Source organism: Lycium barbarum, chromosome 12, assembly GCF_019175385.1.
Source record: "Lycium barbarum isolate Lr01 chromosome 12, ASM1917538v2, whole genome shotgun sequence".
NCBI lineage: Eukaryota > Viridiplantae > Streptophyta > Magnoliopsida > Solanales > Solanaceae > Lycium > Lycium barbarum.
The window spans coordinates 61,223,314-61,248,613 of record NC_083348.1 but is presented as its reverse complement, the minus strand read 5'-3'; the positions used below and the strand labels follow the sequence as shown (position 1 = coordinate 61,248,613).

At 34.4% G+C, this 25,300-nt stretch overlaps 2 protein-coding genes across 6 annotated transcripts; one reads left to right on the top strand and one right to left on the bottom strand.

Moving 5' to 3' along the window:
* Positions 1–4,352: 4,352 nt before the first annotated feature.
* On the bottom strand, positions 4,353–6,101 carry LOC132624303 (uncharacterized). Its single transcript, XM_060339104.1, has one exon. It carries the CDS (start codon positions 6,099–6,101, stop codon positions 4,353–4,355), a length of 1,749 nt encoding a protein of 582 aa, XP_060195087.1.
* Positions 6,102–9,439: 3,338 nt separating this feature from the next.
* LOC132624930 (LOB domain-containing protein 38-like) lies at positions 9,440–23,198 on the top strand. Of its 5 annotated transcripts, XR_009576572.1 has the most exons (3): positions 9,445–9,715; positions 18,335–21,145; positions 22,509–22,534. XR_009576572.1 is itself a non-coding variant. In XM_060339698.1 (2 exons), exons 1-2 carry the CDS (start codon positions 21,916–21,918, stop codon positions 22,907–22,909), a joined length of 585 nt encoding a protein of 194 aa, XP_060195681.1. In that variant the 5' UTR covers positions 21,243–21,915; the 3' UTR covers positions 22,910–23,198. The 5 variants fall into 5 exon arrangements, 1 of the variants encoding a protein (XP_060195681.1); XR_009576570.1 differs by lacking the exon at positions 18,335–21,145 and having other exon boundaries at positions 9,440–9,715; XR_009576569.1 differs by lacking the exons at positions 18,335–21,145; positions 22,509–22,534 and adding an exon at positions 14,169–15,119 and having other exon boundaries at positions 9,440–9,715.
* The last annotated feature ends 2,102 nt before the right edge of the window (positions 23,199–25,300 follow it).

The following is a 25,300-nucleotide window of genomic DNA, read 5'->3' as shown; positions in this document are numbered from 1 at the left end:
TGTCTTTTGTTGCTGTAATTTTTCCTCCATCCTCTGATGCATCCTCTCCTCCATTTCTTCCATTTTTTTATTCATCATCTCATCATTAGCACTTAAAGAGGCTCTAAAATTTCCTTTCCCTTTCAAACTATTTTTGGTAACTCCTCGCTCATACAATCTCATTCACCCTGAATGTTCAGGTCCCATGACTAATGTGAATGCGTCAACTGATTGATTGCCATCTTCACTCTGTTGACTTTGTATTTTCTCCATCTCAGCCTAAAAATCAAATTCAATAGAAGAGAATTCAAGTTAAAAAAACTAAGCCAATAAGAACAAATAAACGATGTCAACAATATGGAAATTAAATAAAATTCTTACAATTTTACTAATTGTATCCTCATTAGAGTCCTTGTATGATCGACCAGGTTTCCTTGATCTTGTAGCCACAAAGATCTCTTTAAGTGTTAGATCTTCGGGTGATTCCTTATCTTTTTCCTAATTACATGAAAGTTGGTATCAAAAATCTTGTAATGACAAAAAATTCATATTTAATGATTAAGAAGAGAACACACAAAATCGTTGATGATCACCGCAAAACTTGTTTTACCAACAGTATGTGGATTCTTCAACTTTTTTCGATTCTCAGTAGTTGTTTCGCTCATTTTCTGCAAATAAATGAGTAAATGAAATCTATTTAAACAAAGAATAAAAGCTAGTGAGAACATAAATGAACATAAGTTGTCCCTTCTCCCTTTACAGCAGCATGAACAACTAAACAACCATGAATAATCTCGTGAATTTCAAAATTTTATCAAAATCTTCTATAAGGTTGACCAGAAAGTTGATCATAATTTATATCTTACCTTGAATTCTTTGGAGTTTCAATATTTGAGTAAATCCTTAAAATCAGATTCTGAAACTCGTGGAGGCTTTTTTGCCATTCGAAGTTCGTCATTAGCATAGGCTTTATAGTTATCCTTCTTCAAATCATGCTTATACCTTTTCCAAGCACTTTTAATTGCATCCAAAGTCCGTTCTTTTGCACGATCAGGAATATCATACTTCTCCTGCAATTTGTTCCTGGGGTTAGTAAAGAAATACGAAATGTTTTTAACTAAAATTTAAAAGATTAGGAACTTAAACCTTGGTATATTTCCACGTATCGTCTTTCAAATTTGTACCTATTTTCCTCCAATCATATATATATATATATTAAGGGGACAAAGCGTTGCATTCCTTGCTAGTGTGCCAAAGAAGCTACCCAACTCTTTCACAATAGCTTTAGTGGGACTAATGGGTTGATTGTGCTTATTCAGCACAATTGTCATACGCTCTTGTCGTCCATGTACACTTTGCATTATTGTTGGACCTCTTTTTCTTTTTTGAGCCAAGGGGCCTACAATAATACAAAACAAAGTTAACAACAAATCAATAATGTAAGTTAGTTTATAATTAAAATACGTTTTCAACATTTAGAAGTAAAATTTATATGTTCTTGCCTTGTTCTCCAGATCGTTCATTTTCTGTAGGAGTGGTGGAATCCAATGGCACTTGTTACCCCTTTTCATGTGCAGCTTGTGCTACTAGAGTGGAAGAATCTCTTGGCACTTTTTGCACTCGTTCCTGTACAACCTGTTTCTGAGGCACTTGTTGCACATGTTTTTGTATAGATTGTACTGCTAGAGTGAAAGAATTCAGAGGCAGTTGTTGCACTTGTTTCTGTGTAACTTGTGCTACTAGAGTGGAAGAATCGCAGGGCACTGACCATATAGGTTGAACGGGCATTTTAGTTGTCAATGACGAAGCCATTTTGTTTGCCATGGATAGAAGTGATCCAGCTTGCACATATTTCTTGCTTTTTACTTTTTTGATTTTTCTTGAAGTCTCCTCTTGACTCATGACTATCCGAATCTGTCAAAAGTTGTGGGAAACATTGATGCAATGGTTACAATGACCCTCTAAATTAGACAGCTAATGTAGATCAACAACAACAATGGACATTACAAAAGGTTCTCTTGTACAACAACTAGAGAAGAAAAATTATAACAGTAATCAATCACGAACACTCATTAAAATCATATAATGCTTTAGAGACAACTTTAATACCACTCAACAATTAATGAACTAGAAAAAATAGAGATATATTGTAAGTTACTTAAATCTTCCATTTCTATATTCAGAATCACTTAAATCTCTATGTGGTATTGATTATTATAACTTACATGCATGCTCTTTAAATAGCCAAATATACAGAAATCACTTAAATCTTACATTATAAAAGACACAAGACAAATACATAGAACGAATGAAAGAACTAAATAAGAAGGATAATCATAAGTATTTCTGAGGAAAGGGCATTTATCACTCACTAAAAAAATATTAAAACAAAAATGAATATAAATTGAAAAGAACTTTAGAAGTTCTTTATTATTATTTTTTTTGATAAAGTAAAAGATTTTCATTTCAGGGGATGATGTCAGATTACAACAGAAAGCAGATTGTTGCTCTAGTACTAGAAAGGCAAAAATATTCTTGTAGAACCAGTATCTGGAATTTTAGCTAACACTAGGGATTTTACAAAATCTAAAAACATGTCAACACTATTAACAGAAGTTCCTTATTTAATCATCTGCCTCCATCCAATCCCAATCAGTATCATCAAAATCATCCTCCTCTTCCGACGTTTCCATAGTTATATCTTCTGAGAATTGGGCATCAGATGGCATATCAACAACATCAACGGGTATATCTTCTCTAGACCACCTAATGTCAACATCAAGTAATCTATCTGAGGGACCAATGTCTTCATTTGGCTCCCCTCAAAATATAGCTCCTATATTAGAACAATTCTCTTCCTCCAAGTCATACAAATCAATAGAAACTTTATTCCTTGCATAGTAAACATCCTTCTCAATTGGATCCTCCACATAATAAACTTGATGCACTTGAGAAGCCAACACAAAAGGGTCATCTATACTACATAATCTGTTGAAGTACACCCGGGTTAAACCATATTCATCTATTTCATTATGAAACCAATAACACTCAAATAGTATAACACTAATACAATCGTAATAATCAAGCTCAATGATATCTCGAATAGCTCCATAATAGGTAACCTCTCCATCAATTGGATTTTGATCCCTAGCACTAGTAAAACTATCGGTTGTCGCAGATAAAGTCACTCCACTATTTTGAGACTTGCGTGAGGAATCCCGATTTATTGTATGAAACTGGTATCCGTTAATGAAATATCCAGTGTGTCTTTTGGATGCCAGCCTATTAGGCCCTTTAGCTAGCCATGTTAAATGATTGGGCACTTCAACATTTTTAACTTTCTCTTTGAACGAAGTGTCCAATTCTCGACTACGATTCCTTGCCCTTGTCCACGCATTTGTTCTAATATTACTATCAATTAGATTCTTATGTTCCCTGCAAGTATGAATATTTCAAATTCAATCATTAGGAATTTATATTGAAGTTTAAAGTACCTTATAATAACAAAATAAATTAAGTTCAAAAAAATAAATGATTCATATACATTTTATCTTACTTGATAAAATTCTTCACTTGTTCATCTCCAGTATTAAACAGAACATATCGATGTGCTTCAGAAGATGACTGTAAATCCATTTTAAAAATCTCTACTTTATTTTTCTTCCCACTTCCGAGTGGATGGCCTATCTTAGGGAATATAGGTGACAAATCATCTCCCTCTGTTTGAATACTCTCATCATCCTCAATTTGGTGCGTACTGAACCTTGTCTTCACTCCATCATGTAGGTATCTCGAAAAAAAGGTCAAGCATTCTTCGGCAACAAACCCCTCCGCTATTGAAGCTTCTGGATTAGATCGATTACGAACAAAGCCCTTATACTTACACATGTTTCTCTCAGTGGGATACATCCAACGAAGATTATTTAGACACCCCAACTTAATTTCATCTACAAAATGGGTGGGCAAATATTCCATTATGTAATAGTTGGAGGAAAAATCTTTTCAAGCTCACATTCTATTTCTTTGATTTCAGCCTGCATTTCCTCGAGATCTCTTGTCCTTATAACCTTACTACATATGGCTTTAAAGAAGTTCCCTAACCTAATCAAGGCTAACGAAACATTCTTGGGCAACACTTTCCGAACCGCAACCTGGAGCAAGTAATGCATTATAAAATGAGCATCATGGCTCTTGTACCCAGATATTTTCATCTCTTCCACTTGCACATGTCGTGATATATTTGAGGCACACCCTTTTGGCAATTTGGTATTTTTTAAAACGGTGCAAAACAACTTTTTTTCTTCTGGTTTCATGAAGAAACAAGCTTTAGCCAAAGAAACTTTTCCATTTATATTATCTTTTATTGGTTGAAGCTACTTCCGTGTCCCCATTTCTTGCAAGTCATAGCGAGAATTAATGTGATCCTTTGACTCTCCAGGTATATCCAATAAAGTCCCAAGCAAACTATCACATAGATTTTTGTCGATATGCATCACATCTAGATTATGCCTCAACTTATTATGCACCCAATATGGTAATTCAAAAAAGATAGATATTTTCTTCCAAGGTCCCTCATTGTTTCGAGGTATTTTATTTTGGCCCTTTCCAAAAACATTATTGAAATCACGCAACTTTTCAAACACTTTTATGCCTGACAAGGGTGTGGGTGCAAATCTATGATCCTCCTTACCATCAAATGATTTCTTGTCTCTTCGAAATGGATGATCAGGAGACAAAAATGCCCGATGACCTAAGTAACAAATCTTATGACTATGTTTGAGATATAGAGAGCATGTGTTACAGTTACAAGTGGGGCATGCCAATCTCCCATTGGTGCTCCATCCGGAAACCATTGCTAGCGCTGGAAAATCACTAACTGTCCACAATAAGGTTGCACGCATTTGAAATGTCTGGTTTGTATGAGCATCATATGTTTCTACCCCAAATTCCCATAATTCCTTCAATTCAGCAATTAATGGTTGTAGGTACACATCGATATCCTTTCCTGGAGAGGATGGACTTGGAATGATCATTGAAAACATTATGTAATCTGGCTTCATACAAATCCACGGTGATAAATTATAATTCATCAACATAACAGGCCATGTGCTGTGGGAAATGCTCATGGTTCGAAACGGGTTGAAACCATCACTTGAAAGACTCAATCTAACATTACGAGGATCTGCCGAGAAGTTTGGATGCAAAGAATAAAAATCCTTCCAAGCTTCTCCATCAGCAGGATGTCTTATATTCCCATCTTTGGGTCGTTCAGTAGCATGCCATCTCATTGCAATAGTTATTTCAGAACACATAAATATTCTCCGAAGCTTAGGCTTCAAAGGGAAGTACCTTAAAACTTTCGCAGGAATTTTAGAGCTTGCATTCACGGAGCCAACACCAACATTTTTCCATCTAGAAGATCCACATACAAAGCAATTATCTACCTTCGCATTGTCATTCCAAAACATTATGAAATCGTTAGGGCATGCATGTATTTCATCATAACCAAGACCCAAATCGTTTATTATGTTTTTAGCCTTAGGGAAAGACTCAGGTAGTTGAGCGAAGGGAAATGCCTCTTTTAGCAAGTCTAACATATCTAAAAAGGCCACATTACTCAACCCATGCAGGCATTTAAGCAAGTATAACCGAATGGTGAAACTCAGCTTGGTGAATTTCTCACACCCAGGATATAACTCTTGTTTCTCTTCCTCCAATAATTTAAAAAATCTCTTTGCTTCTTCAGATAGACCCTCTCTCACTCCTTCATGCCCTAAGTCACCCTCTGCATTTCTAAATGTATCATGAAGCAGTCCATCAATATCATCCTGCATGTTAGAATCTTTATCATTATTCCTTGAAAGTGGTGTATTCCTTGAGGAAAATCCTTCCCCGTGATAAATCCATTTGTTGTATCCATATGCAAATCCATTTACAACCAAATGACCCTCCACCACATTTCTATAATGCCAATAACGATTAATGCACTTTTTGCAAGGGCATAATATTTCATTTCCTTTAGAAGCTCGTTCAAACGCCTTATCAAGGAAATCATTCACTCCACTCACATACTCGTTGGTGCTTCTTCTAGGGCTCATCCAACTTTTATCAATATTATCCATTGAAATCCTATGTGACACAAGAAAATCAAAAAGAAAAGATTTATGGTAAATTGTGATAAATAAAAGGCAATAATGTTCAAATAAACAATTATATCTCAATATGTACACCGAAATCATGCAGTTTAAAATTTACAGCAAGCACAAAAAGTTAAAATATATTTTTCACTAAAAATTTAAAAAGATGAAATTAGAGCATCCAATAACCAAACTTAGCAGAAAGCATCTAGCAAATAATTATAATTTAACCCGGCTCTTTTTTTCTTTTCTCATAAAGCATCTAATTGATTATTTAACCTAACTTAGCAAACAGTCTCTGGCTAAAATGTCATAATGTAGCAGCTACTCTTTTTAAAAAATGTTAAAGACTAGAAGAATTTCATAGTTTTGCTTAGTATAATAAACTAACATCTAGGATAAAGGACTGCTCTGCTAAATAAAATACACATTCAGCTATTACAATCCTTGTTAGGAATATCATGTCAGGTTCATATATATATATATAGAGAACCTAGCAAATAACTGAGACTACACAAATAACATCACTGCTCACTTTTTTCATAGGTGATATCAATAGAATTGTAAAATTGTATTTAGTTGTAGTATGAAAATGCACCCAATAAAAAAGGAACTAAAATAAAAATTAGCACAAGCAAGCATATCAAAACCTTAAAAGAAAAAACTCTCTTTTTCCTGTTAGCCAATACCATTGAAGTTTTTCACATCTTCAACAAGAAATCAATAGGTCAAGCAATTATATGACAATATATATGCTTATTTTCATATTGCAATTGACTTATTATAAATTTTAGGATCTAGAATTGCAATAATCTGCACTATATGAACTTTTTTATTTGGACGGGAACACAACATTTCATAAACTTTTTTCCTATATCTTCCACTTGCCTATACTTAAAGAGATTTCTTCATTTACTATTTGACTTGACAAAACTTTTCCGTTGGATTTAATCACATGAATATTGTTCCAAACTAAGGCTCAAGCTTAATGACTAGGTCAAAGAATATGTCACGAGGTGGTGCATTATTCCACTAACTGAAACCAACCGTATTGTTCCTCCGTAACTATATTTACAAAGTAGAGCAGCAATAATCTGGCTTTTAACTAAATCTTTTCAAGCATTCAAAAGCACCAAAAGAAAAAGGGAAAAACCCATGCCAAGAAAAAGAGACTACAAATTCTCTATATTTTATAGCCAGTTCCATTGTAGTTTTTAATCACTTCCGATATTGTCGATCAGAATTAACGTTTATACAGAAACTCCAAGAAGAAACAAGTTTAGATCCACACTACCCGCAGCTCAGACAACAGGAATCCAACATCAGGTCAATAAAATGCACCGAAAAAGAATGAAATTGCAGAGGAACTATTTAACACACAGATATGTGTATACCAATTTGACAGCTAGTAAACATGAAAAATCTTAATGAGTATTGTTTTCACCTCGACAAAGGCATTCCAGAACCAAGGTTTAGAGATCATATTTATAAAGCAAAATAGTTCAATTAAAGTTTGCAATCAAAACAAACTAGAAGTAGAGAAATTTAACCAAAAAAAACACATCACATCAAACAATTCCATGACTGAATAAGGACAGTGAAGATTGAATCTTTAAATTATTCTAAATAAACCATTTGCAGTCATGATGTTCTAATCCAATCCACACATGCACAATTCTTGAAAATGCCTAAGATATATTTTTATAAGGAAAACCAGAAACATAAAAGACCCAATATTCAAAAAAATCCCTTACCAAGTCTTGGCAACTTCAGAGGGGGAAATCTTAAAAGCCATGTGAAGAAGATAGAGACATGAGACAAGGACAAACGAACATTATTTTTGTCTGTCAAAAGGAACTATGAAAATGAAGGATATTTGATTTTAACATTAATTTAAGGTTTGAGAATTTCATATAAGGCATGAAATAACCCACAACCCCAAGCATGAGTAAGATTTACTAATATATTCAACTCAAAAGCATGTCAAAATCCATTTGTTCATATACCAGATATTACATACTCCACACTGTACCAATCTCGGATTTTTCTTTTGACAACTAAAATTGAGAAGAAAGTAAAATTGTAGAATCAAGCAAAGCAAAGACCCAACCAAAAAGCTTAAAAATTATCTCAAACCCACTTTAATAAAGAACCCAATTGAATAATTTGTTGAATACCAGCAAGGGAGTTCTAAAATGTTTCATGCAACAGTTGTTTTTAGCCTGTATAGCAGTTTTATGAACTTGGATTATATCTAATACACTACCCACACCTCAAAGATTAAAGAAAAGAGGAGAGATTGAAGAAGAAACCCAAAAAAATTAGAAAAAAAAACTTACAATTTCTTCTTAGATTTCTTAGAAAATCACTTCTTTGAACCATTCAGCAACTTCAGCCCTAGAATTTAATTGAACCAAAAAATAATATAAACAAACAACTTCAACAATAGAATTTAACTGAACCAAATAATAATATAAATAAACAAAGAAGGTGAAAAGTTACTTCATCAAAGAAGATGAATGAGAGAGGACGGTGGCAAAGTGAGGGCTTTGATGGAGAAAAGAAATTTGGTTTAGATGAAGAAACATGACTTTTGTTTTATGTCATATAAATCTATGAAATGAAACAAAAGTAAAAAGAAAATAATCATAAAAGGATTTTGGTGGGCTCAGCAAAAATTAGAGCGGGGAATGTGTAGAGGGAATTAAAACCGTCCCAATAGATAAAACATTTCATGAAGTGTTGCCACAGATAACATTAATAGCAACGGTTAATATAAATGTTGCAATAGATGTACCTACAACAACGATTTTTGTACAGTGGCAACAGTTTGATTAGTAAACCGTATTGGTAGCACCAAAACCTTTTGGCAACAGTTGAAACCGTTGCAATATACTGTCTATAGCAACAGTTGACAAAACGTTGCAAATAATACCATTGCCGTAGGCTCAATTTCTGGTAGTGTCCCCTTTTCCTTTTTACATTTTTTCACCTCATACAACAACAAAAGGAACTCTAACAATCCTCTTCAAATTCCCAACGTTAACTACAGCTAGATAATGCCCTTTTCTGACAAAAAATTTCAACACACTTTTGTGAGATTCAGTCTTGGTTTGTCCATTTCAGGCAAACAATTAATGCCCCTTTGTCTTCTTCTTCAACAAATGGTAATGTCTTTTTTTTTTCAAATTTCTTTTGATGTCCCCCCCCCCCCCCCCCCCCCCTATTTTGCAGCAAAAAGATTCGAATTTTCAAAGGATTCGGATTGGAAAGGGAATTAAAAACAAATTTCAATTTTGCAAAGTGTCCCACATCGTTGAACTCTAAAAATTGGGACTTTTTGTTCTTCTATAAATAGAACCCACTCTCTTCATTTTTCATGAGGGTTGAGAGGCCAAAAAATTGGTCTTTACACCTCAAATAGGTTTTTGACAACCCCAAGAGCTTGAACACTCAAAAAACTCGGCTAAGCCTTGAGTTTAGAGGAAGTTCTTAATCAAAGTTAAATTTTCGGTCTTTTCCAATTCGTCGGAATAGTTTATTTGGGTGAAAGGTGATTGACTCAATTCTCGTCACCCCCGTTGCTGCTCGGCAAAAAGGTAATCTTCTTTAATATTTTGCTAGTTCTTTAGTTCTGTTTCGTTTTTGATCTGTTCATTAAAGTATTAGTTGATCAGTTTTGCTTTTGGTGTGTGCAAAGTATGTTTAAGTATTCTTAGTGTCCCCATCCCCATTTTTTTTTGTTTGAATTCCTTTTATGTTTTTAGCTTACTTAAGTTAGTTGAACTGAGTCATTAGGTGTAGCAATTCTTCTCTTCCTTGTTTAGTTCAGAAAATTTTTTTGTTTGGTTTTTGATTAGAGTTAGGTTTGCTCTTCATTCTGAATATTGCTTCTGTCTTTAATTAAACAGTATGCGATTACCTCAAACTGTTTTGAACTATTTGAATAGTTTTAGGTTTCCTTTAGTAGTTAAAAGTATACTTCCATAAGGTTAAGTCTGTAGTTGTATGGACATAGCTGTTGATTTTGTTTGTTTGTAGATAGCTTAAAAGTAAAAATCTTGTTTGTGTCAGTGGATTTTGTCTTGTTTTTGTTTTGAATTGGTTTAGAGAGGTGAAATGATATGGTATTTATTCTAAGATGCATCTTTGTATGATTAAAAGTCATGAAATACCTTATGTCCTTTCCAAGCCCCTCCATAATTAAGAAGTGTTTCATGAAGCTGAATCCAAATATGTGTTCCCGAGTTATTTTTAGAGTCCTGCACTTTCTACTCTATGTTGAACTTTTTGTGTGCTTAATCTCTTTGAAGTTGTCATTATCCACCGCTTGTTTAATTCCTCTATGTTTAAATCTACTTGACTTGTTGTCAATCTTAACTTGCTATCCTGAACTTAGCTTTGAGATTGTTTTATTTTAAGTGCAAAAGAGATTGAAATCCTGACTTTGTTTAAATCCACTTCTCAAAGGAAATCCTTTTTTTCTCTCAATATCAAAACCAACACTTTTGAAATCTGATTGTCACGACCCTAATTACCGATCGTGTGGGCACCTACCTTATTATCACTAGTAGGCGAACTCTTACCCATTAACTTATTAATCATTAGCAAATTTTAACTTCTTTTATCATTTATTAACAGCCAATGTGAATGAATAAATAAATATAACAAGTCATCATTAATAGATAATATAAGTGCGGAAGTCTTAACTATTACACCCCCAAAATCTAAAAGTCATCGTACAAGGACTTTAACCAACAATGTCTAAAGAATGAAGTATATCTCAAATATAATAATAAATAATGTCTAGAATTAAATTAGACATTTGGTAAGAGAGATCTTCAGGTGGCATGGCGTGGGTAGAAGCTCACCCTCGGATCCGATCGAGCAAACTAGCTTCAAGCTAGAGATGTAGTCTGGATGAAATCTCTGTAACACAATCTGCACTAAAAAAGGGTGCAATAAAGTAGTATCAGTACAAACACTATGTACCGGTAAGAATCATAGACCGACTAAGATTAGTTCACGCATATAAGTATAAAATCAACAAGATAAACAGATAGACACTTAATACTCAAATCCAAGTCATAGAATATCCCATAACAGAGTCACAACCTAAGATGAGGCTTCTAAACCACAAGTCTGTCTAGTCTCAATAATCTCACCTAATAAGCACAAGTCCAAGTTTCGTCCCTATGTAGAGTCACTAATTCACAATTTAACTCAGTCAATGGTCATATTGATATCACAATAGGCATTCAACATCCATATCAAAATCAGAAACAAACGAGCATATAATAATGTAGAATAAAATGTAATGATGTGCAACGCAAAATATGATAATGTGCAATGCAATGCAATGCACTGACCAATCACTCGAACTGTACACACATGCTAACTGATGTCATTGCTCAGTAGTCATGACCTGCAGGGGACCTATGGTATCCATGTACCACTCGTTCTGGATTCACTCCTCGGACCCGAGCTTAAACCTCCGCTCCGGAACAAACCTCAGACGCGGGCCATATCAATGTACCTCTTATTTTCGGAACGAACCTCGGAACACGAGCTCACAACTAGGCCACATCCTCACCCCCGGTCAAATGTGCCTTTTCATATGTATAGTAACACTGTCACATCACTCTCAATGATCAATTCATCAAGTACCATGTATTAAATAGCATCACAAGAAGATTATATTAACTTTTTTACTAATTTCACATCACAATGTATGCCTCAACGTATTCCAGTTTATTAGTATGTATGGACTATGAACAATTAGCAATATCAATGTCAAACACAAGGCATATGCCACAAGTCTTCCGAACCATTTCCATCATGTATGAGTGTATGAATGCATAAATGAGTGTAAGCATGGTAAATCAATGCAAACCAATAAAGCAACAGTGAAGGTACAAGTCACAAAGCCACAAGTCATATCAAGACTTGGATCAACTCAACCATGAAATGAATTATACAAACCGTCTCAACCAACATAAGAGTCTATGTCCCTCTTTACTTCCACATGTAGCAAGTACGCCTCACAGCTAAGTCTTGTATCACCAAGAAGCTCCACTTTTCTATATATTCATCAGCAGTAAATCATACATCAAGTTTTCACATACGTACCGTCATACATTTATATCACAATTCAAGCCTAAACTCATTATCCTTCCTTTCTTCGATAATACATGTCACAATAAGAGAGAGCTGAGTACAACATGAAAATTTAGGCAATAAGTCTAATCACAATAATAGGGCAACAATCAACCTAATAGAAATCCATCCCGAATCACCACAGTATGAATACAACTACACCTCATATTCCTGTACATAACGTAATGGCGACGAGCCCACAAAATCAGAAGTCATACCAACCTGGCTAATATCTAACCAAAACACCATGTCCGAAGACCTAATCATGCTTTCTCCCGTCAATTCTACACAATACATACGTTTCGCTAATCAAAGTCTAACTAAGTAAGCCATAACCTACCTGGAATGTAGAACAGGAGCCACGAACTACTCCACACGAACCTTCTATTTTCGAAGCGCCTCATAATGGTTAAAGTCTAACAATATGATGCTAAGTAAGCAACAAACCATGTATTTAAACAAGAACAACAATTTGGGGAAGAAGACCCACTTACTTCTACCCTTTTCAATGGATGAAACCATCTTTTAATGATGAATTTATCATAACTTCTATCTCTACAATCATTAACCTTCAATCCATGGGTTTCTAATCAATTTTACCCTTTAAAACAGATTTTAGGATAAAGCTTCCATTTTTATTAGAACCCTAAGTCTCAACATGCAATTCCAATCATAAGAAATCAAATTCCCTTCCTAGAAAGTGATAATCTATACTCCTAGATGATTAATCAATAACAAAATCAACAACCCACTAATTATTTAAGGGTTTATTAATTCTAGGGTTCTAGGATTTTTACCCACCTATTGGTGGACCTTAAAATAATCATGGAACATTGAAGAAGAAAGGAAAAGGAACAAATAAATATGGGGACTTACCCTCCAAGATGCTTTCACCAAAGAATGGAATGAATTTTGCCTCTTTCTCTCTTGAAAACTGACTTTGGGGTCTTGGGGGTAATGGGTAGGATTTAAAATATAAAAGTAGCGTATTATACCCCCATCGGTCATAGGAAACGGTCACCAGACCGCTGCAGCGGTACCACTATAGCGGCCTCTTGGTCGCTATAGCGGACCTGCTGGAACAATCGCACTAAAATGGTCATAACTCCCTCATACGGAGGCGAAACGCGATGATTCTTTTTGCTATGACTTTGTAATTACGATACCGATATAATGGTTCAAACCTCACTAAAAAAAGGTCATTTGAGCAATTTGGAGCCTTTTCTATCACAGACCTACGGCAAAAACATCGAATACAAGCGCGACAAAACCCAAACCCGTCTGAAACTCTTTGGAACCTCACCAAAACTTGTGGAAAAGTTCAAAATTATCATATTAACATGTTGGAACTTCCAAAATATTGACACGGGGTCATCCTAACCCCACGTTGACCGTGGTCAACTCTAACTCGCTAACTTAACTAGCTTCTCCATCAATGATTCAATTTACACTCGAACCTTGCGGAAACCAACCCAATGAATTCATTAAGTCATAGATCATACTAACGGGACTTGGTGAAGGGTCAACAAGGTTAAATGGGTCAAAACACTAAAACGACCAAACGAGTCATTACACTGATCTAAGTAGCTGTCCATCAAAGTTAGGTGCTTTAATTCTTTCTATAATTCTTGAGGTATTTCCCAATCAATTACTATTTTAAAGCATGTTTTTGTTTGAATATTAAGACGCTTGTTATTTCATCCATGGCATGACCTTTCTTTTTCAATCACAGCATAGCTTAACATAAATACCTCTTGATATGTTCCTCTTGATCTGTTTTAGATGTGACCAAGTCTTGACTATGTCTTGACCTTTTCAAAAGATATAAAAAGTGATTGATTTATTTTTAAAATTTGAGCATCTCCCATGAGCCTAATTATTTACGGGCCTAGTTAGATACCCAGGGCTGAGAGACAGAGAAGTTCAAACTTCTTTTGCAACAAAAAGAAGATCAACTGAGCCAAGTCATTGCTCCTCCAACTCTCCAAGCCGAGCTCGAAGCAGCTAAAAGAGAGAACCTCCGGTTGAAAACTGAGCTCAACGAAGCAGTTGAAAAGAGCAAAGTCCTGGAAGAGGGCAACAAGCATCTCAATCAAGGGAACGCCGAGTATTCCACCGAACTTGGTGAGTTTGAAGCTACTATAACCCAATTGAGGGAAGGGCTTGATTCCGTCAAAGGCAAGGCTGCAAAACAGAGGAGAAGTTCAGGCAACTCGAAGTCAAGAGGGCCACAGAGAAAGACAGGTTAAAGGTTGTTGAAGAAAAGGTCGAGACTCGAGCCCGGATCTGTGATGAGCTCAAGAGTGAGCTCGAGGCCTCTCTCCAAGCCAATGATGCCTTTCAGGCCGAGCTGGCAGCTTTCAACGAGGTTTAGGTCACTCTGAGTGACATGAAGTCCGAACTGGATAAAAAATTAAAGAAAGCTCAGGCCGACCTGGAGGAAGCCCACAAAGAAATTGAGGCTACCGAGGCTCGTTCCACTATTCTAGTAGAACACGAGAAGTGGAAGTCTCGAAGGTGTACACTTGAGGTGGTTCATCGGGGTATTGAAGATATCCCTGCTCGTTTAACCGATGCAAAAATGATCGAGGATAGGGCCAGGAAAGCACTCGAGGATAGCTCCGAGGAAGACCCTGAAGGGTCCGGCTCTGATGACTTGGGTTCTTCCTCGACAGAGTAAATAGGGCTCGTAGGACCTTTGTTTTTGTTTTTGATCCTTGTGATTTTCACAAATGTAAAGCTTCGGCCCTTTATGCTATATATAAAATTCATATGGGCTTTTTCCTTTTGCCAGTATTTTTCTCGATCTTTAAATCGGTTATAATTGATGATATTGTTTCGTATTGATGTTTGCTTCGTGAAAAGTGGCTGAGGTTTGACCTTAATCCCTTCACAAATTTTCTCTTAGAAAATCGAGCCAACTTAACTTTTTAGTTTTGGTCTTTTATTTTATTCGGTTCCTGTTTGACCGATAACTTATTGATGGCTTGTGCCTGGGAGCCTTTTATGCTTTATAAATTCGGACGTCTCCGAATCACCTCGGGCATTTAAGTCAAGGTCTTTAATTAATTGACCCTCTTCCGAATGTTTAGATTCTTTGTAAGTTGGCTTGGTTAATTATAAACAGTCGAGGGTAAAGTTCATAAAAGGATATATTTGAAGCATACTTTTTGCCGAAGTATTTCATATTTCAAATATTCGTTTCGTACAAAAACTAAGGACTTCATCTAACCCCTTCTGCTTTTTGCCGTAGCAACACTACTTGGGCATGGTTCATTCGATCGTTTGGCCCTTACAACGAATCCTAATGCAGAAGGCTCGATCAATACAAAAGAAAACAAAAATTGTTCCGACATAGACTTCATTTCTTACTTTGCTTTTTTGAGCTTTTCTCCGGACTTGTTGGTCTTGGCGAGGGTATCATAGTCCCCTAGTGTTTGCTCGTGAAGCATGAACGGAGAAACACTGTATGAAAACGATGTTGTTGAACACCCAGTCCCCAGTACTTAGCTGGTCTTCGAGTTCACGACACTTAGTCTCGTTCTTCAAAACTAAGGTGACACGTTGTACTTGTTGCCTCATTAAAAACCTTTCCGAAAAACCCACTTGGGGATAAAATCGAGCTAAGGAAAAAAGTGCAACACGTGTTTTCAGACCTAATTCTAACATCTTTGAATTCTACTCCAGTTTGGCCCTGCAAAGAAAAGGGGGTGAGAATTATTGAAATTCACAAAGGGTTAGTGGATCGTACCTTAGCAATAATATTTCTTCAAGTGTGCTATGTTCCAGTTGTTGTACAGCTGTTGGCCTTCTCTAGTTTCCAATTGGTGCATCCCTTTGTATTACACCTCGTAAATTTCTGTGTCGTCGTAAGCAGACTAACTTGAGTCCAGAGAGGCTATGATACCCCTATAATTCTTGTGTAGTTGAAAAGGAATATGTGCTAGCCTAACTTTGTTTACATGATTAAGTGAGTATCCTATGGATTTATTACTATTTTTGACAATGTTAAGTGATTTTAGGTTAATTAAAATTGATAAAAATAGGAAAAATAGTAGCTTAAGTTAGAATTTTGACATTGTGTTGATAGGTTTAGTGTGATTTAATATATATATATATATATATATATATATATATAAAACCTTAGTTCTAGTTTCCAATTGGTATGACCCTTTGTATTACACCTCGTAAATTTCTGTGTCGTAGTAAGCACGACTAACTTGAGTCCAGAGAGGCTATGATACCCCTATAATTCTTGTGTAGTTGAAAAGGAATATGTGCTAGCCTAACTTTGTTTACATGATTAAGTGAGTATCCTATGGATTTATTACTATTTTTTACAATGTTAAGTGATTTTAGGTTAATTAAAATTGATAAAAATAAGAAAAATAGTAGCTTAAGTTAGAATTTTGACATTGTGTTGATAGGTTTAGTGTGATTTATTCATTCTTGTTAGCTTTTGATATATATATATATATAACCTTAGTTCTTGTGAGTTTGTTACTAATTCATAGCAACTATTGGGCCTTTTGCATAAATTGTCCTTTTATTTATAAGTATGATAATTATGGGCTTGGTTTAAAAGTATTGTAATTCTTTTTTTTTTGTTCTGTAAATTAAATAATTGATCTCGGCCTATTACTAATGTTTTGTACACCTATGTTTTGTGACCTTCCCAATTTGTTGGTGGGTCTTTTGAGGCCCAGTAACATTTCTAGATCGAGTCAACCCCTATCATGGATGGACTAAGACACTGAATCATAATTTGGAGCGGAAATATTTATGTAAAACTTACACAAATAACTACCTTTTAACAGCTTCTAACAAGTTATAGCTACAAGTTGAAGATTTACAATTCGTAGCTGCTTTTGGCTGTATTTCAGTTGTATCTCGCGTTTTTTAAATATAGTGAAATACAGCGAAATACAGAGCGGCTGTTGAATAAAAAAAAGGCTATATTTATGGCAATAAAAATCTTTTTCAAATTATATGGTAATTTGTATTAATGGTTCCATGATTCACGCAAACCTCATGAGGTTCCATTACAGCTAACGTCTCTCTATCACAATTACTCCACTCAAAAGTTTTTTGCTGATTTTTGTTGTATTCGCTTGTATTTCGCGTTTTTGAAATACACGAAAATACAAAAATTGGCAGAGTAAAAATAGGTTGTATTTATGGAACATATTCTCTTCTTTCATTTTAAATGGTAAGTCAAATTAAATCAACCATGTATCACGCATAACGGCTGAAGTTCCATAACAACCCACGTTTCTCTCTCCAAATTACTCCATTCCAGACTTTTAGAAATACTTCCAAATACAGAAAAATATACACTGGAATACAATCAAATATGGTTGATTGTTTAAGAAATATAAAATTGTAGTATGCGTATATACAATGGAATACAATGACATGTATCAGAAACTATTTCGTAAATTAGAAATACACTGAAATATAGCGAAATATACTGAAACAGTGCACTAAAATATACCAAAACAGTACATTGAAATACACTAAAAAAATGACGAATATACATTTTCTCCTTCGAAATACAAAGCGAATACAAAAAAATACACTATAACAAAAAAAAAAATACAACCTCCACAACCACAAACCCTACCGAACCACCACAACTCTACCTTGATACTTCTAAAAGCTACGAGTTTTTATGTGCATTGCAGTGTCCTTTTTCTAACATGCTGCTTGGATAATTACTTATCACTAGCTTCACATCACATGCCAACAAAGAGGTTTCAATCAGATAGAGGAATAAAGAAAAAATTCAATCAAGAAAGGGGAATTAAAAAAAGAAGAAGTAAGTATTTGGGGAATTTGATGTTTGAAGTTCCTTAAGGAGAACGCTAAGGCCACGAAGAAGCCTCTTAAGAAACTGTCTATTTCAAGTTGATGTTGTGGAATTGAAAACTTCGGAACGCATCATTACACTAACCAAAATTTGTGTATAGAATCCCCAGTGTCTCAATTGAAAACTTGTATTTTACATTTTACTGGGGTTGGCATTTTGTTAACATTAATACCTGAAGCAAAATGGATTTCAGATCTGAAGAACTAGAAGTTTAAGGTTTTTTTAGAGTTTGGAGATGGAGATGGTAGTAATAGTGGTGGTGGTGGTAGTGGTGTTGACGGTGGCGTGGGTGGTGTAGATAGAGAAGGGATGGAGGGGTACGTGAGGGGAAGAAGAATAGAGGCTGGAGATAGAGAAAGGGAGGGAGCGAGGCGGCAGTGAGGGGAAGAGGAAAGAGGAGAGAGAATTTTTTTTTAGAGTTTGGAGAAGATGATAAATCTTAAATGTGTAGTGAGGGAGAATAAAGAGGTACATGTATTTCAAAAGTTACTGGACCAGTTATGAAATGTAATTTTGGAAAAATAAAGCTACAAAAATTAATAAAAAATAAGGTAGTTATTATTTATAAATAAGTCTTAGAGGTAGCTATGACAGGTAAATTTTCCAATATTTACTTATGTATTTTTCTATTGGGCTTGGTTGGCCCAATTCCCTACTCTTTATATTATTTACTTGATTATATATATGTATGCTTGTTGGAACCCTGAATGAGATTATCATGCCTAAGAGTTGCTAAAATTGATTTTCAAAATTAAAAAAAAAAAAAAACAATTAGGCAAATTTAGGATTGCAGATGATTTTGAGGATTTTGGATACTTTTGATGTGATTTTGGACTTATAGGCAAACTTTAAGACTAATATGATTGATTTGAAACTTGAGTTGGAAAAGATGTTTTGTTAAACTTGGATTATCATTTTGGGTGAACTGTTTTGACTATTAAAAATGCTAATGAGTTAACTTTGAGACTTTTTGTGAAGATTAAAACAAAGAATTGGATAAAAGTTCTAAAAATATGGCTAACCTATGGAGTATATTAGTATGCCTATAAAAACTATTTTCAAAAACTATTTTCTATACTTAAAAATATTTTTTCTAAAAAACCTTTTTCTAAACTCGGGTGGGCTTACATAGTGTTTTGCTTGGGTTAACGCCTTCGGGTTTTAACCTAGGTGTTCTAGTCCAAAATCCAAAAAAGGCTCAATTTTGGGCAAAACTCTACCATTTTTCGTTTCTTGAAAATGAGTGTTTTTGGCATGAATAACTAATTTTCTATTTGCGGAAATATGAAACAAAAACTGTTTTTATCGCAAGTAATTTATATCTACAAAGGCATACTATTAGAATCCGTAGGTCAATCGTATTTCACGGATCCTTAATACCGGGGTGCCTAACACTTTCTTCGGAGGATCACCAGAACCCTTACCCATACTTTGGTTAGATTAGGATTATTTTAAAAGTTAACCATTTTAAATGAACCCTTTTCGAATTGGTTTTCCTAATTTCCTAAAAATTATGTGGCGACTCTAAAACATTATCCATTTAGAGTACCACGTAATAGTATCACCTCAACTTTATCTGAGAAAATTGCTTGAATTCTCTCTTCTTCTTTTTTTCTTTTTCTGTTTAAACGATCAGCGAAGTACAAATAATTTCTTATAAGCGGTATCAGTAAAATAAGCGATATAATCAATAGATCGAAGATAAAATTCCGACATTTTTAGTAAAACACTCAAATATATAACTACAACTCTTCTCAATAATAAGTTTTCATTTCTAAAGATATATTTTCCTCCTTAAACATGAAAAAAAGAATTATTCTTACACTTTATTTGTAAATCAAGTTATTCTGTTTGGTGAAAACAATCTAACCAACGAGTTGTTTTTAAACAACCTAATCTAAACGACACTGCAAAACTTATTTCTAAACATATTTCTCAAACATATTAATTAGAACTAAATCTTCTGAAAGTTACTTTACTTTCTTATTTGATTTTGTATGACACTTTTTTCATGCTAGTCTGATCCGTAAAGATTAATATCTTTTAGTATTTGAAAACTATTTAATCTAAAAGTTCACATATTAAATATAGTGGCATGACTTGTTGGGATCTTATTTACTAAATATAACACTTGTTTGTTGTTAGTACATAATAAGATGAAGGGAGATATGGAACTCTTAGCATCTCATTTACTTGTGTCGATCGGTAGTAAGAATAATTTTGATACTTTGCATATACTAATTGATTTATGTGTTAAATGTCTTCTTTTAACATATTATTTAGCCAATGGAGTAGCATTTTAAATTAATCTGTCTTCATCTAAAACTGTCTTCTAATTACCACTGTCTGCAGCATATTGGCTGCATATTGCCTTACTTCAAGCAGTTGTCATAACTTATATGGATGTCTTAATCAATAAACATATACTATATCATCAAAATGATATCTTCCTAAGATACTCTTCTAGAGGAACCAAGTCAAATCATCTACCTCAGCTGTCATAGTACTCTAAAAAAGTTCATAAACGTTTTTTCTAACTTCAACTTCAATTTTTTTTCTTCAATTTCAACTTAAATATATCTTCAAAATACCTACTTATTATAACTATCCAAATACAATTTCTACTTCACAAAAAAATAAAAATAAATAAAACTTCAGCATTGGATATTGTTCCTATATACTGGTATATCTTATAATCGGAAAAGAATATTTAGAGAGAGGAAAAAAAAATCTCTTAAACTGTGATATTGATATATCATTGATCAATTTAGTTCTCATCCACTTTGCCACTTGCTTCACTCACTCGGAAAACAGAAATTGCAAAATGAAGGATATAGTTGAGTATTCTTACAGAATAAAATAAGATTTTGATAGCGATAGGCTATCAATATTCTGAGTAAGTAAAGTTAAACAAGAAAAGGAGAATCCAACGGTTGAGGAGCAATCATCCCCGGTGACACGGTGCTCGCCCAGTACTTGGGAATCTAACCCAATTATATGCAAGGTAATAATCAACTTACGCCACCCCCCCCCCCCCCCCCCCCCTTCTTTTTTTTCCCGGTTATCTACGAGAGTTTAAGTAATATATATTCAGTGCAGAAAACATTTATACTATTAGGTCATATTAGGTCAGGTCATTTTTAGTTGTAGCAAGTAATATATCTTAAACTCTTTAAATTTTTATAATTCAACTAATTAAGATTAATGTCATATGAAATCAATAAAGGAAAAGTGTTTTCTACCAAAGATCAATAATTTTTCATGATTTGAATACTTAAACTCTTATTAAGATACAAAATCTTATTTATCCTACCACATTCTTTGAAGGTGTAATAAGAGAAAGAGTTTATTTACTTATATACCAATAATATGGTATATAAAATAATGTTTATACTATTAAATCATCATCCATGATAAGTGAGTTATAATTTAAAATGGCAAATTACCTACTGAAATAGGTAAAGGTGCGACCTGATAAGTTAAATTCTAAAAACTATTAACACAACTGAACTCTAGTTAACTGCATACTTAAGTGACGAAAGAAAATTAGTGGTTACTCTTCTTTATATGTAGGCCTTTCGTTCTCCTTTCATGCCTGTACTCTTCTTCTTCTCTCTCCTCTTTCTTGCTAAGTTCTTGTGTTGGGACCAGAAACATTTTGATATAATTTGTCTCCTACCCTCCCTATTACCAAGTCCTAATTAATCTTTTTCTATGCCCTAGTGAGGCATTGGTATATAATTAAGCCTATCCCATTTTTCCTTGTATAGAGTCATGAGTTGTAATGGTTGTCGAGTGCTTCGAAAGAGATGCAGTGAGAACTGTATTCTCAGACCTTGTATACAATGGATTGAAACTCCTGAAGCTCAGGGCCATGCCACCATTTTCGTTGCTAAGTTCTTCGGACGTGCTGGCCTCATGTCCTTCATTTCCGCTGTCCCAGAAAACCAACGGCCTAGTACGTGCTGAATTTCTTCGGATTTAACTTACACTCCAAGTTTATTATTTTTATTATACTATCAATGAATTTAATCTGTTATAGGTGGCTGTCTTCCTTATTTTTTGTGTTAACTATAATCAGCTTTTAGGTGTAACAATTATTTTATACTATTAGTATAATTTAGATAATTGGGTTAGTTTGCTAACACTGGATATGTTGTTGTTGTTGGGTCAGTTTGCTAAGAGTGAGGGTATTTTTATCCATTTTTTAACAGTCTAGGAATATTTTTGAACCAAAGTTTAACATTGTTGTTCTATTTTCAACAGTTTAGGGGGATTTTGACCAAATTCTGTTTAATCAATTTGTATTTTTTCTTCATTCAATCCCTCCTTTGTTTCTGAACTGAGAAATTGGATCTATTTGACAGGTCTATTTCAGTCCTTATTATACGAAGCAGTTGGAAGGACAGTTAACCCAGTGAATGGAGTTGTGGGACTATTATGGACAGGCAATTGGCACATATGTAAAGCGGCAGTGGAAACTGTCCTCCGAGGCAGCACATTGCAGCCAATCCCTGAGCTTCTCGGAAAGACACCACCAATCGATGAGACATCTGAATGCACAGATCTTCGTCGAAACATGCGATCACCAAAGATGCAAAAACGGTGTTGTTCGGCAGATCTTGATTTCAGTTTATTAACACGAGGTTTTCAGAGTCAAATGGTGTATGATCCTCCATCAAGGAACTCAGAGGAATCTGTTGTAACGACTATGTGTTGTGCAGATCAACAAGGAAAAGAACCCGCACTACTGAGCTTGTTCACATAGGTTTTTATTAACCTTTCCTTTTTTTTTCTTTCTTTTTTTGGTTAAATCTTTCTTTTTTTCCACAGAAATAGATTCTGGTGAGTTTTTTGTACATCACTGGCGCAGGATTCCCCTTTCTTTCTTATGAATAGTAATACAGAAACAAGGGGGGAAATGAAAGTTTCCCAGTGATTCCTTATTCTCTTTTGTTGTTTTTTGTATTTTTTTCTTTCGTTTGGTGTTGTATAACCAGTCTAATGAAATAATGAATGTTGGACATAAATAGAAATGATACAGTGAGTTTCAAATATCATATGGTTAAATTATGACATAATGCATCCTATTGTCCTTACGGTTTTAGCTATATCGTATATATAACCCAATGTTATGTTCTCCCTGCCGATATTTTATAGAGAGATCTAGTAGAAATACTACTTGATATGTATAAGTACAACCAGGGACGGACTCAGGATTCAATTGGCCTGGGTGCTCACCTGAAAATCAACAAAAATGTTCCTCCGTGACTTAGCCTAAAATTTACCAACTTTTAACCAGAGCACCATGATCTTTTATTACTTTTTGGGTGCTATTTATTATTTTATACCAAAATTTCAATATTTTCTATATGTCAACATAGAGTATCCGCCACGGTTAATGGGTTCTCGAGCACCAAATATTACTACATGGGTCCGCCTCTGTGTACAACAACAACATATCTAGTCGCGGGGTGTATGCAGACCTTACTCTTACCTTTGTGAGATAGAAAAGTTATTTTTGATAGACACTCAACTCAAGGGTTTCTGATAGACACTCAACTCAAGAAAAACGTTTTTCAAAACAGATTTTGTACTACTTGATATGTCAAAAGGAAGAAAACAATAGAAGGGGACGGTGCTAATATAAAGTTAAGATGCTTTATCTATAAATTTTAAAGTTTACCCAGTCCTAGATAAGATATAAAAATGTTGGATATAATGACATTAGTCGATCACCATTACATTACCAAAAGCTTGGGATTAATTAATTCATTGTCCGCAAAGTAATCTTAATCCAGTTTTATCTTTGAAAAAAGGCCAGAAGCTAGTGTTCCAGTCGTTAGGCTGAAACTACCAACCATGTTTTCAATTTAATTAGTTAAGAGCAAGCTGATAACACAAAAATTCTAATTTGATCATAGCCAATGACTATGAGGAATTGCGTGGCGACACAATTGTGGCATTGGGGAATCCATACATAGTTATCCAAAACATTTAGTTAAAGAAAAAAGAAATACGATTTTGATTTCACAAGTGCTTATAATTTCTTCAGTACCTAGCTACAAAAAGAATCTTAATATTTAGCTCACCTTTTCCTTTCATAGCAAACGTAGAGTACAAGCCTGATCTAAATTAAGTACAGCCCAAGAATTAAGTTATCGAGATGGATATTGTACTTCTAAGTAGTTCTAAGTGACCAAAAGATTACAATATCCACTTAATTGAGAAATTTGTAAAGATGAGATAAGATAATACAGTGGAGTATGGTCCCCTCGAAAGGGAAACGACTCGGAAGCTAGACTACAACGGAAGAGTATCCCACAAAAGTGGTAATAGAGCATTTGACTAAGATAATAGCAGAGTTACCATTCAGAACTCAGTGGTATTATCCTTAGTGATAAAAGTGAAAGAGTAGCAGTATACAAATTATTGAAGTTTAAGAAGAAAGAGAGACTTTTGAATCTTGTAGTCTTAAATTAAAGATGCGTGTAGTTCTTTAAATATTGTGTTCTTAAATATGCCATGTAGAGTGTTGGTACTTGAAAAATTATTAAAGATAGAAAAGAAACACTCTTTTCAAAAACAGAACAAAAAAGAAACTAAGACACTTAAATTGAAATGGAAAGAGTACTATATATTACTCCCTTTATTTTTAGCGATATCATATAGTACTTGCAGTAAGGGCTTCTTCCTTCTTTTGTCTGATTGGGCTGCGCAATCTATGGCTCTTTTACTATTCCCTCCGGTAATAACAAGTGTGCGCTTAGCTTTTTATTTTGATCAAAATAAATGTTCACTTACATAATCAATAAGAAATTAATTATTTTTTTTTAGATATTCCCTTATTATATGCTAAGTGACCAAATGTGTTAAGTTAATAGTAATATGCAAATTTTAATTAAGAATGGTTAATCAAAATATCTATTTTTTTTAGGAATTAGTATTTTCTTAAGAGATGTACTAAAGGCTAAGTGAACACTAATTTTGAACTACAGGGAGTATTAAATCTAGGGAAAATGACCAAAATAGAGTTGTATCTAGATTGTAAATCCTAGATGATGAGTTTTTCTTTGTATGATATTCCAATACTGTTCATTAAGCACGCATCTTGCATCACTTCAACTTGGGAATCATTCCAGAATTAGTTCCTCCTTTT

Excerpts from the sequence above, each read along its gene's own strand:
- LOC132624303 (XM_060339104.1), bottom strand. The coding sequence starts at position 6,101 with ATGGATAATATTGATAAAAGTTGGATGAGCCCTAGAAGAAGCACCAAC.
- LOC132624930 (XM_060339698.1), top strand. The coding sequence starts at position 21,916 with ATGAGTTGTAATGGTTGTCGAGTGCTTCGAAAGAGATGCAGTGAGAAC. Across the intron at positions 22,100-22,508 it reads CCCAGAAAACCAACGGCCTA|GTCTATTTCAGTCCTTATTA; the intron begins GTACGTGCTGAA and ends TCTATTTGACAG.